At 48.8% G+C, this 15,817-nt stretch overlaps 3 protein-coding genes across 10 annotated transcripts in view; 1 reads left to right on the top strand and 2 right to left on the bottom strand.

The window, feature by feature from the left end:
- Positions 1-95: 95 nt before the first annotated feature.
- IFT38 (intraflagellar transport 38) overlaps positions 96-15,817 on the top strand; it is a 64,637-nt gene continuing 48,915 nt past the window's right edge. For 4 of the 8 annotated variants that reach the window (XM_089896274.1, XM_089896273.1, XM_089896272.1 and 1 more), the window contains exons 1-2: positions 96-2,193; positions 4,594-14,000. In XM_089896274.1, the coding sequence (XP_089752400.1) occupies positions 13,979-14,000 (22 nt within the window). In that variant the 5' untranslated portion in view covers positions 96-2,193; positions 4,594-13,978. Of the gene's footprint in view, positions 2,194-2,229; positions 2,381-4,593; positions 14,001-15,817 lie in introns of those variants that run through there. The other 4 variants (XM_089896269.1, XM_089896267.1, XM_089896270.1 and 1 more) reach the window with 4 other exon arrangements.
- Positions 2,610-3,021, bottom strand: LOC111184983 (uncharacterized protein C16orf90 homolog). Its single transcript, XM_089895404.1, is given in 3 exon segments — positions 2,610-2,679; positions 2,681-2,829; positions 2,986-3,021. Coding segments are annotated over 3 exon segments (255 nt in total).
- Positions 3,158-3,982, bottom strand: LOC149747420 (uncharacterized protein C16orf90 homolog). Its single transcript, XM_089895403.1, has 2 exons — positions 3,937-3,982; positions 3,158-3,570 (listed from the first exon to the last, which is right to left on the bottom strand). The coding sequence occupies exons 1-2, from the start codon at positions 3,980-3,982 to the stop codon at positions 3,158-3,160; spliced, it is 459 nt and encodes a 152-aa protein (XP_089751529.1).

The raw sequence follows: 15,817 nt of genomic DNA, 5'->3' as shown, positions 1-15,817 counted from the left end.
TCCTCTCCCCACAGCCCCCCAGCCCCATGAGCAGCAGCTCTGAGGCCTGGCCAGGTGCAGACAGGACAAAGCTGAGCACCGCAATGACCAAGTGAGACCCGGCCTTTGGGGCTGGGGACAGTACGTGCCTTGTGGTCCCTCCACCTCTGGGGCAGAGACAGTGCCTGGAAGTGTGCGCGTGGACGGCACGTGCTCCTGGCACCCCTTCTGCCAGGGCCCCTAGAGCTGCTTGCTGCCTGGCCTGCCCCTCCGGAGCAGAGGGGATGGCGCAGAGTCTCACGCCGGACGAGAGCAGGAGACGGGAAACCCCAGGTGGGGGCTCCGTGACCGTGTCCTTCCCTCCCTCGGAACTTCCTGGCCCGGGGCTCCTGCGGCCTCACTGGTGGATCCTGGGCAGGAAGGGCACTCCATCTCCCCCCACTCCCCACCTCCATGCTGACATTGGTTTCATGCTGAGGCCCAGCTGGGTGTCCTCTCTAATCTGAATCAACGATGATCATGTGATTTTTATTTCTGCCCCTCAGGATAAGGGAAGAGTCTTCCAGAAGGTTCTACTTTGTACATTCGTAATTGAGCTCAGAGGCTTTGCCCTGCCCCTCCCTCCCCCACCTCCTTATCACTGCAGTGTCCAGCCCAGTGTTGAACAGATTATAGTGTTTTGTCTTACTACAAACAAATAAATAGACTTTAATTGGTCACATCCTGTCTTTGCAGGCCCTGCGCCTGTGGACCCGCCCCGTGGCTGAGGGCGGCCCAGGAGCTGCTTGTCCCCTGGCAAGTCCCAAGGACGGCTTCCAGCTCAAAGGGCGATTGTTTTTTATGATCATAATTGTACCTTGCCCTGCCAAGGAATACAGCCCTGGAAGAGGTTCTAGAGCTGGTGAAAGTGCAGTGGTCAGGCAGGGGCCCTGCCCAGGGCACCCCACTGCAGGAGCCTTAGGCAGGGGGCGGGGGGGGGCAGCAGGTCCCAGCCCCTGGCTGGGCCAAGAGGGGGACCAGGTCCTTCTACCAACTTCTTGGAGCCTCTGGCCACCCTGGGGGCAGGAGGTCGTGCCTGTCACCCTCTTAGACAAATGACTGGTTGAGGGGCTGGGAGTAGCTCAAGAGCCACACAGCTGTGAACGTGGGCTTGAGACCCCAGCCCAGGTGTGGACCCCTCCAAAGCGTGGGTGCGCTGCTCCCTGAGGGCTGGGCCTCCCCCTGATGGCCCTCCCTATGGGACAGGGCCTGAGGCTGGTGGCCCGGACTAGGAGCTGCCACCACCCAGGGCCGCATGCACACGTACAACAACCTGAAAAGCACCCAGGGACCAAGGTTTCCAGAATCTGCTGTACCAGGGTACAGGGGAAGGGCAGGGGCCTGAGGGAGCTTTCCCCATGTCTGGAAGGAGCCCAGCTGTACTGGTGTCCAGAATGTCCTTGACACTATCATGTGTGGTCTGACAGAAGCCTGTGAGAGGGGTAGGTCAGCCCTTGCCTGACCCAGGCTGCCAGGACAGGAAATCAGCCAAATGGTGAGGGTCACTGAGGCAAACCCAGGTTCTCCCATCTGTCCCCACAGGCTGAGGCCCAGTGATGTAGAGCAGGGGGTCTCATCCCAAGAGATTCTGCCCCCCAGGGGACCTCAGACTCTCCAGAGATGTTTTTCGTTGCCACACTGGGCGGAGGGCACTACTGGAATCTAGTGAGTGGAGGCCAGGGCACTGCTAAACATCCTGCAACTCACAGAACAGCCCCCGAAACAAAGAATGGCATAGCCCCAAATGTCAACAGGGCTGAGGTTAAGACCTCCTGATACAGAGGAGCCCATGCCTGGTTGCCTGGAGTCTAGCCCAGCTGGGAGAAGGGCTGTGCCCATTCTGCCTGGAGGGTCAGGGCAGCCAGGGGTCCCCAGGGAGGGTGAACTCAACCAAGGCCTCAATGAGGGGCGGCATGGGGTCAGGGCCAATGTCTCTGCCCAGGTTGGGAACTTGCTCTCCTCCCGACACCCTGCCTAAACTTGGCCTAACTTTCTCTGTCCTCTGCCCTCTCCACCCAGAACACCAAGCCCTGCTCTTAGGCCTGCTGAGACCCTGCCCACCCAGGAAGCCTGCCCAGAGTCCCGCCCAGAGGAGGACGGCTCCCTCCTCAACTAAGGGTGGGAGCACCTCGGATTCCCCCAGGATCGACATGGAACTCTGCTCTCAGAACACAGGTGCCGAGGGACCATTTCTGTGGCTGAATTGGCCTGATGACAGACAGACCCAGGGGCAGAAGGTGCAGGCCTTGGCTTTTATTGAGATTAGACCGGTAGGCTCCCTGGCCTCTTGGGAGCCCAACTCTCCACTCCGCCCAGCCTCCCAGGTACAAGTGGCAGACTTGAGTTGGAGCAGGCTGCAAGGGTACGCCCAGGCTTCTTTCTGTCCCTCCAGCAGGACCTCCTCATCCTTCCACCCTCGAGTTTTCCCAAGGCTGGCCTAGGCTCTGGTGCTGGGCAGCTGCCCAGGCATCTCGGTGTGGGGATGCTACTGGTGGGGGCTGAGCCCTTCCGCCTGGACCTGTGTCCTCCTCCTGGGCCATCCTTTCCCCTCCTGTCCTGAGCTGGGAGAACCAGCCCTGGCACTTGGATCCCTATGGCCTCTCTAGAGCCCCAGAGTGAGTTCTCTTGCTCAAGGGACATGTGGATTCCTCTGAGGCCCACCCAGGATCTCTTAGGCCTGAGCCCCAAGCCTTCAGGGGCACCGGGCTGGGAGGGGGCACCCTTGGCTGGGTCCATGCTAGAACTGGAAGCTGAGGAAAGCGGGGGTAGAGGAGTCACTTGGAGGGACCTGGGGGAGGCTGCCAGCCCATCCTATGACCCCCGTGAACCTGGCATCCTTCAAAACCGGAGGGGAGGGGGCAGTTCTCCTTAAAACCTGGGAGGGGAGGAGGAAGAGGGAAACACGTTTCAAACTGAAAGGACCCTTCTCTAACACGAACCCCTCATTTTACAAATGGGGAAACAGACCTGGCCAGCGGGGGAGAGCAGTCCAAGGTCTCTCATCAAATGTAGAGCTGGGACAGGTACCCAGGAGGATTGGGAGTGGAGAGGGGCCACCTGGGTCCATCTGAGTGCCCAGCCCAACCCTGCCCGGGGTCTTCCCCTCCTGTCCTCAGCCCTGCATCACCTGGACAGGTGCTCACCTGTATTTCCCAGGCTGTCGAGCTTCCAGAAGGGCTGAGTGGTGACTGTTACCTGGTCCCAGAGCCCCCTGTGGTAAGTCCAGGGGCAAGACTGTGCCCTCGGGTTGTGGGAGGCAGCCCCCGGCCATGAGCTGGCTCAGCCAATGGCTTTCACACTGGCCGGCAGAATGCATGTGGCTTGGCAGGTAGAGAGCCAGGCCCCGGAGGTGGTGCAAGTTCTTGGGCTTGCTTCCCTGGGCACTGGGGCACTGCTGCTGCTGGGCCCCCAGCCCCCCCACATATATATTGGGTGGCATGTTGGGGTGACTGGTGCGTCCTCGGGCCCAGCTCACTGCATCTGTGGAGGGGAGAGCAGGAGATTGGTGGCTGGTGGGCCACAGCAGCCGTGAGGGGACAGTGTAGTCACATGCTTATGTGATGGGCTCCACCCCTGGCCTGCGGAGCCTCAGCTTACCTGTCTGTCAGATGGGCTCCGCCCCCTGTCTCCCACCTCCCTCACCCAACAAAGCACTCCTTCTCCCTCCCAACCAACAGGGAGGGCTGAGAAGCCTGAGTCTTGGCATCAAGATCTCTTTCAGGACTGCAGGCTCTTTCTGCCACCCCTTTTTGCCCCCTACCCTAGAGAGAGCATTCTGGTGCCCAGGGTCACATGGCCTGGACTGGTGGCCATTCCCCTCTCCCAAGCTTGCATGTCCCTGAGGCCACCCTGGTGGCTTTGGGCCCAGGTCAGGACAGGAGGGCATCTCTCCTGCCACTCCTCCCCACAGCCTGGCACCTTCTCTTATGTGCAGCTGAGAGAACGCACAGACCAAGGCTTCCATGGAGGGCCAGCCAGGTTGGGGAGGGGCAGCCGGGTCTCCTGTGCAGCAGGGCTGTGCTCTCCCCTGCCTAGGGGATGGATCTGCAGGTCTCCCTTGGCAACCAGCTCTGTGATGTCACAGGGAAGACTTCCAGGTTTCCCAGATCCCTGAGTTTGGGAGAGGATGATGCTCAAGGGCAGGGGCAGGGTGGGAGGAGGACAAGGGAAGGGGGAAGAACCTTAGGGGAGGTCCCTGGTCCCTCTGGCTTGGGACAGGCCTGCCAAACATTCAGCTCTTGCAGGCTGAGGAGTCACTCCCAGGGGTGACTGCTTGGGATATCAGTTTCCTAATCCATGGATGGAAAATGAAGGTTTAGGGATGCAGACTTGGTGAGATCTGGGTCAGTGCTTTGAGCATGCTGAGAAGGTGGTATTGGGTGACTGGATAGGTCCCTTAATTTTTCCGTCCATTTTCCCATAAGTAGATGATGGGGTACTGTGGGATCACACCAAGTGTAAGGAAGGATTTGGAGGAACTGGAACTCATATGTTGCTGGGGGAATGTAAAATGGTACCACCAATTTGGGAAACAGTTTCTTAAAAAGTTAAACCTTCAATTCTCTCTATTCACAGATGACATGATCTTATACAGAGAAAAAAATTAATTCACACTAAAAAAAACTATTTGAGCTAATAAAACTGTCGGAGCTAATAAGATTCAGCAAAGTCTCAGGATACAAGATCAACACGCAAAATTAACTGTATTTCTATACAGTAGCAAAGAGCAAAAAAAATAAAACAGGAATAAAATTAACCATGGAGGTACAAGACAACACTGAAAACTAGAAAACATTGCTGGGAAAAAAAAACTTAAATAAATGGAAAAAGATCCTGTTCATGGTTTGAAGACTTAATATTGTTAAGACAACAGTCCTTCCCAAAGTGATCTATAGATTCAATGCAATTCTTATCAAAATCTCAATGGCCTTGTAGGCAGAAACTGATCCTAAAATTCATGTGGAATTACAAGGGAGCCCAAAAGCCAAAAACAATCTTAAAAAGTTTGAGACTCAAGATTTCTGATTTCAAAACTTATTGCATACAATGCTACAGTAACCATAACTGTGGAACTGGTATAAGGCTAGACATCCAGACTAATGGAATAGAATAGAGAGCCCAGAATAATTTCATACATCTCTGGACAATTTATTTTCAACAGATCGCCAAGACTATTCCATAGGGAAAATAATAGTCTCTTCAACAAATGGTGCTGGGACAACTAGATGTTCAAAAGATACAAATGAAGAATGAAGCTGGACCCCTACCTCACACCATATACAAAAATTAACTCAAAGAAAACTCTGAAGAAATCCTCATCACCATGGATTTGGTAATGGATTCTTAGATATGACAACAAAAGCACAAGCAACAAAAGAAAAAATAGGTAAATTGGACTTCATAAAAGTTGAAAACTTTTGTGTTGCAAAAGACAGTGTCAAGAAGTGAAAAGACAGCCTACAGAATGAGGGAAAACATTTGCAAATCATATATCTGATTAGAGTGTAGTATCTAGAACACATAAAGAGCTCTTACAAGTCAACAACAAAAAGACAAACAACCCAATTTAAAAATGGGTGAAGAACTTGAATAGATATTTCCCCAGAGAAGATACACAAAGAGTCAACAAGCACATGAAAACGTGTTCAACGTATTTAGTCATTAGAGAAATGCAAATTTAACCCACAGTGAGGGACTTCCCTGGTGGCGCAGTGGTTAAGAATCTGCCTGCCAATGCAGGGGACACAGGTTCGAGCCCTCGTCCAGGAGGATCCCGCATGCCGTGGAGCAACTAGGGCTGTGCGCCACAACTACTGAGCCTGCACTCTGGAGCCCGCGAACCACAACTGCTGAGCCCAAGTGCCACAACTACTGAGGCCCACCCGCCTAGAGCCTGTGCTGCGTGACAAAGATAAGCCACTGTAATGAGGGGCCCATGCACTACAACAAAGAGCAGCCCCCACTCGCCACAACTAGAGAAAGCCTGTGTGTAGCAACGAAGACCCAATGCAGCCAAAAATAAATAAATATTTTTAAAAATTATAAAAAGTAAACCACAGTGAGACACTACTTCTCACACATGAGGCTGGCTATAATTTAAAAAACCAACCAACCAACCAAACAACCCCCCAGAAGATAAGTGTTAATGAGGATGTAGAGAAATTGAAACCTGCTTATACTGCTGGTGGGAATGGAAAACGGTGCAGCCACTAGGGAGAACAGCTTGGCAGTTCCTCAACAAGTTAAACATAGAACTACCATATGACCTAGCAATTTCACTCCTAGGTATATACCCAAAAGAGTTGAAAACAGGGCTTCCCTGGTGGCGCAGTGGTTGAGAGTCTGCCTGCCGATGCAGGGTACGCGGGTTCGTGCCCCAGTCCAGGAAGATCCCACATGCCGTGGAGCGGCTAGGCCCGTGAGCCATGGCCGCTGAGCCTGCGCGTCTGGAGCCTGTGGTCCGCAACGGGAGAGGCCACAACAGTGAGAGGCCCGCGTACCGCAAAAAAAAAAAAAAAAAAAAAAAAAAAGAGTTGAAAACAGGTATTTAAATAAATACTTGTACACAAATATTTATAACAGCATTATTTATAGTAACCAAAGAGTAGAAACAACCCAGAAGTCCATCAGCTAATGGATGGATAAACAAATTGTAGTCTGTCCATACAGGGAAATATTATTCAGCTGTAAAAATAATGAAGTACTGATACACAGGGCAACATGGATGAACCTCAGAAACATAATGCTCAGTGGTAGAAGCCAGATGCAGAATGCCACATATTTTATGATTCTGTTTATACGAAATATGCAGAATGAATAAATCCAAAGTGACAGAAAGCAGGTTAGTGATTACCAGGGGTTATGGGGAAGGAGAAATGGGGAGAGACTGCTTAGTTGGTGTGACATTTCTTTTGGGGGTGATTAAAATATTTTGGAACTAAATAGAGATGGTGGTTGAACATTCCAAATGTATTTAATGCTACCGAATTGTACACTTATAAGGGCAAAGTTTATGTTATGTATATTTTATCACAATAAAAATAAGTAAATGACCAGCACCACTTAAAACTATCAAGGTCATCAAAAACAAGGAAAGTTTGAGAAACTGTCACAGTCTAGAGAAACCTAAGAAGACATGATGACTAAATGTAATGCTGTGTCCTGAATCAAATCATGGAACAGGAAAAGGACAGTAGCTTAGAAATGAGGAAATCTGAACTTTAGTTAATAATAATGTATCAGTATTGGTTCATCAGGCAAATGCACCATACTAATGTAAGATGTTAACAATGGCGGGGGTGAGGGAGAGATGGAATATACAGGAACTCTGTACTATCTTTGAAACTCCTTTGAAAGTCTAAAACTGTTCTAAAATCAAAAGTCCATTGAAGGGCTTCCCTGGTGGCACAGTGGTTAAGAATCTGCCTGCCAGTGCAGGGGACACGGGTTCGAGCCCTGGTCTGGGAAGATCCCACATGCTGCGGAGCTGCTAAGCCTGTGTGCCACAACTACTGAGCCTGCACCCTAGAGCCCGCAAGCCACAACTACTGAAGCCCACGCGCCTACGGCCTGTCCTCTGCAACAAGAGAAGCCACTGCAATGAGAAGCCCGCGCACCACAACAAAGAGTAGCCCCTACTCGCCGCAACTAGAGAAAACCCGCATGCTGCAATGAAGACCCAACGCAGCCAAAAATAAATAAAATTAATTTATTTTTAAAAAAAATTATCGAAGGGCTTCCCTGGTGGCGCAGTGGTTGAGAGTCCGCCTGCCGATGCAGGGGACACGGGTTCGTGCCCTGGTCCAGGAGGATCCCACATGCCGCGGAGCGGCTGGGCCCGTGAGCCATGGCCGCTGAGCCTGCGCGTCCGGAGCCTGTGCTCCGCAATGGGAGAGGCCACAACAGCGAGAGCCCCGCGTACAGCAAAAAAAAAAAAAAAAAATTATTGAAAAAGAAAAAAAGTTAAACATTCACTTGCCTTATGACTCTATGTAATTCATAGGTATTTATTCAAGGGAAAAGAAAGCATATGTGTCTTTATAAGGATTTCTACATGAATGTTCATACCAGCTTTATTTGTACTAGCCCCAAACTGGAAATGCCCAGAACAGGTGATGTGTAAATAAACTGTGGTGTATCCATACAATGGATCTACAACTCAGCAGTAAAAAGGGACGAATTACCGATACAGGCTACAACCTGGATGAGTCTCAAAATAATTATGCCAAGTAAAAGATGCCAGACAAAAAGGAGAATATGTTGTGTGATCCCATTTATATAAAACCCGAGAAATACACCTGTGTACAGTGACAGAAAGCAGAGGAATGGTTGCCTGGGGTAGAGGGAGTGGCAGGAGGTAGACATTACAAAGGGGTGGGACACAGGAAAACAGGTGGCAGATGTGTTCTCGTCTTGATTGTGGGGATGGTTTCTTGCGTGTATACACCTGTCAAAGCTTATTAAATTGCACACTTTAAATATGTGCATTTTATCTTATGTTAAAAAGCTGTTAAAAAATGTAAAAACTGAGGGAGGAGGCTCGGTGCTCCCTCCATGCCCTGCCAGCTACAGTGGTTGTCAAGTGCTGTCTGCCCATCACAGCCTCCACTGTGTGTGTCAGGCATCACAACCTCCACTGTGACATTGAAGAATCTAAGTCCCCCAGAGGTTGAGTAACTTCCCAAGGTCACAAAGCTGACTGCTTTAGAGACTGCACTAGGTGTCCTGTGCACACCAGTTTGCCCTAACTTACACAAGATCTGGTGGACTTCAGGCAGCCTGTTGTGTCAGCTCTGAACTGGGCATCACAGCCAGCACAGAGCATGGGAGGAGGGCAGGGGACGTGGCCTTTCCTGAAAGACCTTTCACTTCACTGGGGTGAGGCATTGTACTCCGACTCACTCATTCAGTCTCAACATGTATGTTCTGAGAGCCTGTGTAGTGCCAGATACTATTGTAGACTTGGGGAGAGAGTTGAGTAGGACAGAGAAGGTCTCTGTTTCCACGGTGCATACATGTCCAGATCAGAGACACAGAAGAGAAGCAAGCGAGATGTTTCCAGGTCATACTACGAAGAAAATAAAAGAAGGTGATATGACAGGGAGGGGCTGGGAAGGGTCTGCTTTGGTGCAGATGGTCCAAGAGGCCTCTTCACAAAGATCTGAAGAACTTGGGAAGAGCACTCCGGACAGAGCGAACTACTTGTGCAAAGACCAGAAAGCAGGAAGAAGGTGGGCGTGTTCAACAGGAAGCCAGGGAGGGGAGATGGAGGGAAGGGAGCAGAGGAGGCGCAGCTCAGAGGGCTGAGTTTTCTTTGAACAGCGATGGGAAGCCATTGGATAGTTTTGTTTTTTTTTTAAAGCTTTTTTGTTTTTAGTCATGCTTAGTGATATAATATTTTATTTTATTCTATTCTATTCGCCATGCCACACGTCTTGTGGGATCTTAGTTCCCCGACTAGGGATAGAACCTGGGCCCCAGGTTCGACAGGGCAGTGAAAGCGCCCAGTCCTAACCACTGGACCCCCAGGGAATTCCCAAGAGATACAATTTTAGATGTGGTAAAATTAACCCTTTTTAGTGCACAGATCTATGAGTTTTGACAAACAGCTACTGTCATGTAATTACCACCACAATCAAGATATAGAACGGTTTCATCACCCCCCAAATTATTTTGCACCCAACTCTTCCTGGCAATCACTGATTTATGTCTCTATATTTTCATCTCATTCAGATTGTCACATAAATGGAATCGTACAGTATGAAGCCTTTTTTTAAAATAAATTTATTTATCATTTTTGGCTGCGTTGGGCCTTCGTTACTGCGTGCAGGCTTTCTCTAGTTGGGGCGAGTGGGGGCTACTCTTCGTTGCGGTGTGCGGGCTTCTCATTGCGGTGGCTTCTCATTGTGGTGGCTTCTCTTCTTGCGGCGCATGGGCTCTGGGCGCGCGGGCTTCAGTAGTTGTGGCTTGCGGGCTCTAGAGCGCAGGCTCAGTAGCTGTGGCGCACGGGCTTAAGTGCTCCGCGGCATGTGGAATCTTCCCGGACCAGGGCTAGAACCCATGTCCCCTGCATTGGCAGGCGGATTCTTAACCAGTGCACCACCAGGGAAGCCCTTTTTAAATATCTTTATTGGAGTGTAATTGCTTTACAATGTTGTGTTGGTTTCTGCTGTACAGCAAAGTGAATGTATACATATATCGCCATATCCCCTCCCTCTTGAGCCTCCCTCCCACCCTCCCTATCCCACTCCTCTAGGTCGTCACAAAGCATCGAGCTGATCTCTCTGTGGCATGCAGCAGCTTCCCACTAGCCATCCGTTTTACATTTGGTAGTGTGTATATGTCAGTGCTACTCTCTCACTTTGTTCTAGCTTCCCCTCCTCCCACTGTGTCCTCAAGTCCTTGTACAAAGCCTTTTGAGTCTGGCTTCTTCCAGTTAGCATAAGACATTGGAGATTCATCATTGTCCTTGCGTATTTTAGCTCTTTGCTTTTTTAAAATTGCTGAGTGGTAATCCATTGTGTGAAGGTACCACAATGTGTTTATCCATTGATAAGTTGAGGGGCACTTGAGTGGTTTCCAGTTTGGGGCAATTATAAAGCTGCTCTCAACATTTATGTATAAGTTTTGTGTGAACATAAGTTTTTATTTCTCTTGGGCAGATACCTGGGAGAGAGACTGCTGAGCTGTACGTTGTGTATGTTTAACTTTATTAAGAAACTACCAACTGTTTTTTCAAAGTGGATGTACCGTTTCATATTCTCACCAATAGTGTATGAAAGCCCAATTTGCTCCACATCCTTTCAAGTCCTTGGCACTGTCAGGGTTTTTGTGGTTTTTTGTTGTTTTAGCTATTCTAATAATTGTGTAGTGATATCTTGTGGTTTAATATGCATTTCTCTAATGACTAATAATCTTGAGCATCTTTTCCTTTGCTTACTATTTGTAATGAAATAAAATTCATATTTTAAGGCAAGACAAGAAGATTTAAACATAAATTTTTTTCTGCCCATTTGGGCCTCCTCTCTCCCCTGTAGTGTGCATTGTGTATCTGCATTATGCATTAACCAGACCTCCCCAGCAGCAGAAATACCTGCTCAACCATAAAGCTCAATTTTTCTTCTTCTGATGCCAGTTATATAACTCCTTAGAAAACATTCCTTTCTCAATCTTGTCAGGGGTCATGATGCAGATATCTTTGGTGAACTTTGTGTGCAATGCCAGTATAACATTTCCCTTAAAGATAGCGATTGGTGCAGAACACACTGGGTCAGATGATCTGGGGAGATACTGGGCCACACCTAATGGAAGTTCTTAGCTTAAATACCTACTTAGGACCTTATTAATGTTACTTGTATTCTGTCTATTTTGCAAGATTATAGTTTCTTGTATTACTGAATATGTGACTGAGCCTCTGATGAAAATGACTAGGCTACTTGAAACAATTGATCAAATATACAGTTCTATAACACTGAAGATTTTTTTCTTTTTTTGGCCACACCGCGTGGCTTGCAGGATCTTAGTTCCCTAACCAGGGACTGAATCCAGGCCCTTGGCAGTGAAAGCTCAGAGTCCCAACCACCGGACCACTAGGGAAGTTCCAAGATTGATGATATTAATAGTGTAACTCTAGATACGGGAAGAAGCAGTAAGAGAGAAGCATTTCCTGGACCATAAAAGACTAGAAAGACAGGCAAGGTGGTCCAGAGGCTTTTGGCTACTGTTAACAGTCCAATGATAGCACATTGCGTGGCCTATCAATGAAATCCTTGCTTGACCTGGGTATGAGCATTCCTAGAGCCGTGGGACAAACTGGTCATGAAATGCTTCCTAACCCTTGGTAGAAATTAAGATGGAAAAGGAGGAGATTGTAAAACAAAGAATGTTGCTCACCATCCAATTCTACAAGAATTGAGTCATTAGTCACTACAGTCACTGATTTACAACACACCCTGAAAGAAATTAAGACCAATATCAGGATGAGGCATTTTGTGCTCTGGGAAAACTGGCAGAACTAGCTCTCAGATATTGTCGGGAGAAAATTTTATGAACTCAGTTTCTTGCATCTTCCCATACTTAGAAAAGCACTACAACCATTAACTAAGATATCTGCTCCTCGTGAATAGCAGTAACCTTCTACCAAGATGTATGCTTGACTGTACCTACCCGTTAGTCAAAATCACTACATACTAGCCTCCCCCTTTCCTCTTTGGAACATCCTCAGAGCTTTCTGAAAGACTGTCTCCCTGATTATAATCCTCAGGCTGGCCCGAATAAACTATGCATTTCTTAGATTGACTATTGATTAAATTTTTTTGTTGACATTTGCTATATCTTCCCTTGTGAAGTATCTGTTTTAAGTTTTTTGTCTACTTTCTTGTCTTTAATTTTTTTGAAACAATTTTTGACTGGGCCGTGTGGCATGCAGGATCTTAGTTCCTGAACCAGGGATGGAACCCATACTGCCTGCAGTGGAAGCCTGGAGTCTTAACCACTGGACCACCAGGGAAGTTCCTTTTTCTACTTTCTAATTGGATGGTTTTTTTTTACTGAGTTTTGAGCGTTTGTTATGTATTTTGGATAGAAGGCTTTTTATCAGATGTGTTTTGTGAATTTATTTTTCTAGACTCTGGATTATCTTTTCATGTTCTTAGTGTATTGAAGAGCAGTTTTAAATTTTGATGAGGTGCAATTTATCAAAAAACATTTTTTAAGAGGATGATACTTTTGGTATATCTAAGAACTCTTGTTTAACCCAGTCAGAAAGTTTTCCCCATAAGTTTTCTTCTGGAAAAGTTATATTCGGTTGGCCAAAAAGTTCATTCCGGTTTTTATGTGCGATATTAACGAACTTTTTGGCCAACCCAATAGTTTTTAGGTTTTACTCTTAGGCAAGGGTGGAGGTTCATTTACTTGCATTTCCAACTGTTCCAAAACCATTTGCTGAAAGATTATTCTTTCTCCACTAAAGGGCTTTACCATCTTTGTTCTAATGACCATGTATATGTGGGTCTATTTCGGGACTCTCTTTGAGGTCCCGTGCCTTTATGTGTCTGTTACTTCGCCAAAACCAATGCAGGGGCGGAGGGCGTCCCGCGGGTGTAGTCCCTCGTCTTCGCCTACCCTTCTGGGCTCAGCTTACTTCGCCTCCCCAGCCCTTGCTGTCACCTATCCCCAACCGTGGCAGCCCAGTAGAGAAGACTCCCAAGTTAGATCACAGCTCATCTGGCCACATGTTGGGCGCGGTCCTCACCCCGGAGCCGCCCCCTCCCTCCACCAGGAGCAACGACAGCTCCAGCGGCCAGAGTTCACGGTTGCCAGGACAACCGCCGGCGCGCGAAGACCCGGGCCAGTTTCCGGCCTGTTGTGAAGAGTGAGACGGCTGCGCACGCGCAGATGGCTGTCGGGCCTGCTCTCGCCGCCCCGCGGTCAGCCCCTGCCTGCGACTCGCAATCTGTGGCCTCAACTGCTTCACGCTGCAGGCGCTTCTTGCGGGTTTCGGACGCGGGCGCGGCCAGCCATTTTACACATGCCAGAGAGAAGTGTGCTGGGCACAGGACCCAGGCTGGAGACCCGGCTTCGTGATATTATGTACATTCTTTCTAGAGGAGTTTAGGAGGAAATGAGAAGTAGTACGTACGGTGCCTCGCACAGCGTCAGGCACTTAGTAGGTCCTTAGGACGTGTCAGCCAGTGCCAAACGTCTGCAAACTGTGTAAAGTGGGCCCGGCCGCCAGGCGGGGCGGGACCCCACGCCCCCTCCCTCAGCGTCGCGGGACGCCCCCTGCCGGCTGCCCTTTCTCTGGTGCGCATGGAGCATGCGCACACAGCCCGGCCGTTTCGCCTCCAGTCCTGTTTGGCCCCGGCTGCGCGCCGTAGAGGGCTCCGTGCATTGCCATAGAAACCCATGAGCGCTGAGGGGCAAGCGGTGGAGACTCGGGGATCCTGAGGACCGGGGCGCCATGTCTTTCCGGGACCTCCGCAGTAAGGCAACCCTGACCCCTGTGACTTGTGGTCCTCCCGAGACTCGGGGCTCCGGCCCGCCGGGTTCCCTGTCTGAGCCCCGCTGAGGCTCTCGCGCTGGAGCCCCCTCCCGGGCCTCTGCGGCTCGGGGGCGCCCCTGTCCCGCCGCCCCCCAGGCTGAGCGCCCCAGCCCTGTCTCATAGCCCTTTCTGCGATGATGGGAGGTTGTGTATGTGTATGCGGCTAGTGCGGCTGAGGAACCGAAGCTTTAATTTTATTTAACTTTAATTGACTTATGGGTTTGTTCGCTACTGTATTGGAAAACGCAGAGACCGTTTTTGAGTTGGGTTAGCTTAGAGCTGCGGGAAACGAACAACAACCGAGGAGGGGACTGGTGAATAATAATTGAGGTTTCCGTTGTTTAGAGTTTTTATGATCTGCCAGGTAGTTACTGTCTTATGTGTGTGTCTATCGTTTCATTCACTCCTCTGAACAACTGTGCACCTGTGTTTAGAGATGAGGAACTGGGCAGAGAGAGGTCAGGTCAGGGGACACAGGTGGTAAGAGCTGGCGCTGAAGTGTGAAATCAGGTTGTCTAACCTCCAAAGCTTGCATCTTTTCTAAAGGGGCTGGTGAGGAGAAGGGAATCCAAGTGCCTTTGCTAGGAGGGTGGGGTAGTGGAAGAATGGGGAAAAGAGAATTAGTTACTACTACTTTGGGGGACACCTGTTACACACCAAACATTTTACATTCAATATCTTATTTTAGTCCTCACTGTAACAGTAAGGTGGTTCGTATAAGTTTCTGGATGAAATACTTTGAGGCAGAGAGGTAAAGTAGTTTGCTTTAGGTCACACAGCTAGAACTGGGTGGAAACGAGGATCAAAAGGTAGGACTGTGAAGGAATCTCTTGCCTTTTATACGCTTTCATTTTCTGAATCTGAAGCAGTTCAGCCAACTGGCTCCACCTGCATAGGTGTAGCAGGTGATTGCCGATTTGGTGTGATCTGAGGGGCCTCTTTAAGGCCAATTTTCTAACAATTGCTGGTGCCTGAAATTTCCCCATTAAAGATTACACCTTTCAGTTGTGAATTGCTCTCTTTTCTATAATGGAAATACATAGGAAGAGGCATCACATTTTATTGATGCCTATTAGCACTATTGTGTGAATCTGTGCCCTCTGGGAGTTGGAGGTTCTTGGTGACCTTATGTTGTAGAGACAAGTTTCTCCTTCCTCATAGTTGAGGGAGGCCAGCCTTCTGCTAGGGGACGTTGAATGGAGTTGTGTTGGTTAAAGTGTACAAGAAGGGGATTTCTGAGCATTTTGACCTTAAATGAATGCTGTACATTATGCAATTCATGGTAAGATTCTTATTCACATTGTCTCCATTTTAACAGTAATACTGTAGAATTAACAGAACTGCACTGCTACTTAGCGGCAAGAAGTGTTTAGGGCTTACTGTGTGATGGGAAGGCTGCTGCTTTATTTTCCATTGCTCTATTTAAATATCCCCCAAAACAGCAACAGAGGCCCTCTGCTTCTCTTTCCTCTGCTTATACCTTCTCTTCTGTTGTCTTGTGAAATCCAGACTAATCTCCAAGGCCCAAGTAGCTTATTTGTGAATGTCATTGGGACATCTTGAATATCCACCTTCAAGAAGAGTGAAGACAGACATTATTTAGCCAGAAGCACACTGAATACAGGTCTTAGCACATCGTGGGAACTAAAAAGATGTTTTATTTCCAAGTCTTGCTTAAAGCTTAGTGATTGCAGCATCTGGTATCAACACGTATTAGTATTACTGTTTCTTTGTCTCATAATACATCTAAATATTGCT

This window comes from Delphinapterus leucas, chromosome 15, assembly GCF_059928025.1.
Source record: "Delphinapterus leucas isolate spDelLeu-1000000601 "Yukka" chromosome 15, BTC_Dleu_Yukka2, whole genome shotgun sequence".
In the NCBI taxonomy this organism is placed as follows: domain Eukaryota; kingdom Metazoa; phylum Chordata; class Mammalia; order Artiodactyla; family Monodontidae; genus Delphinapterus; species Delphinapterus leucas.
This window is presented reverse-complemented; position numbering and strand designations above follow the sequence as displayed.

What these genes read in the sequence shown, in the direction of transcription:
- LOC149747420 (XM_089895403.1), bottom strand. Translation starts at nt 3,982, where the DNA reads ATGGAAGCCTTGGTCTGTGCGTTCTCTCAGCTGCACATAAGAGAAG. An exon ending in TCAGCTGCACATAAGAGAAG is followed by an intron (nt 3,571 to 3,936) that starts GTGCCAGGCTGT and finishes CCATCACATAAG; the next exon opens with CATGTGACTACACTGTCCCC.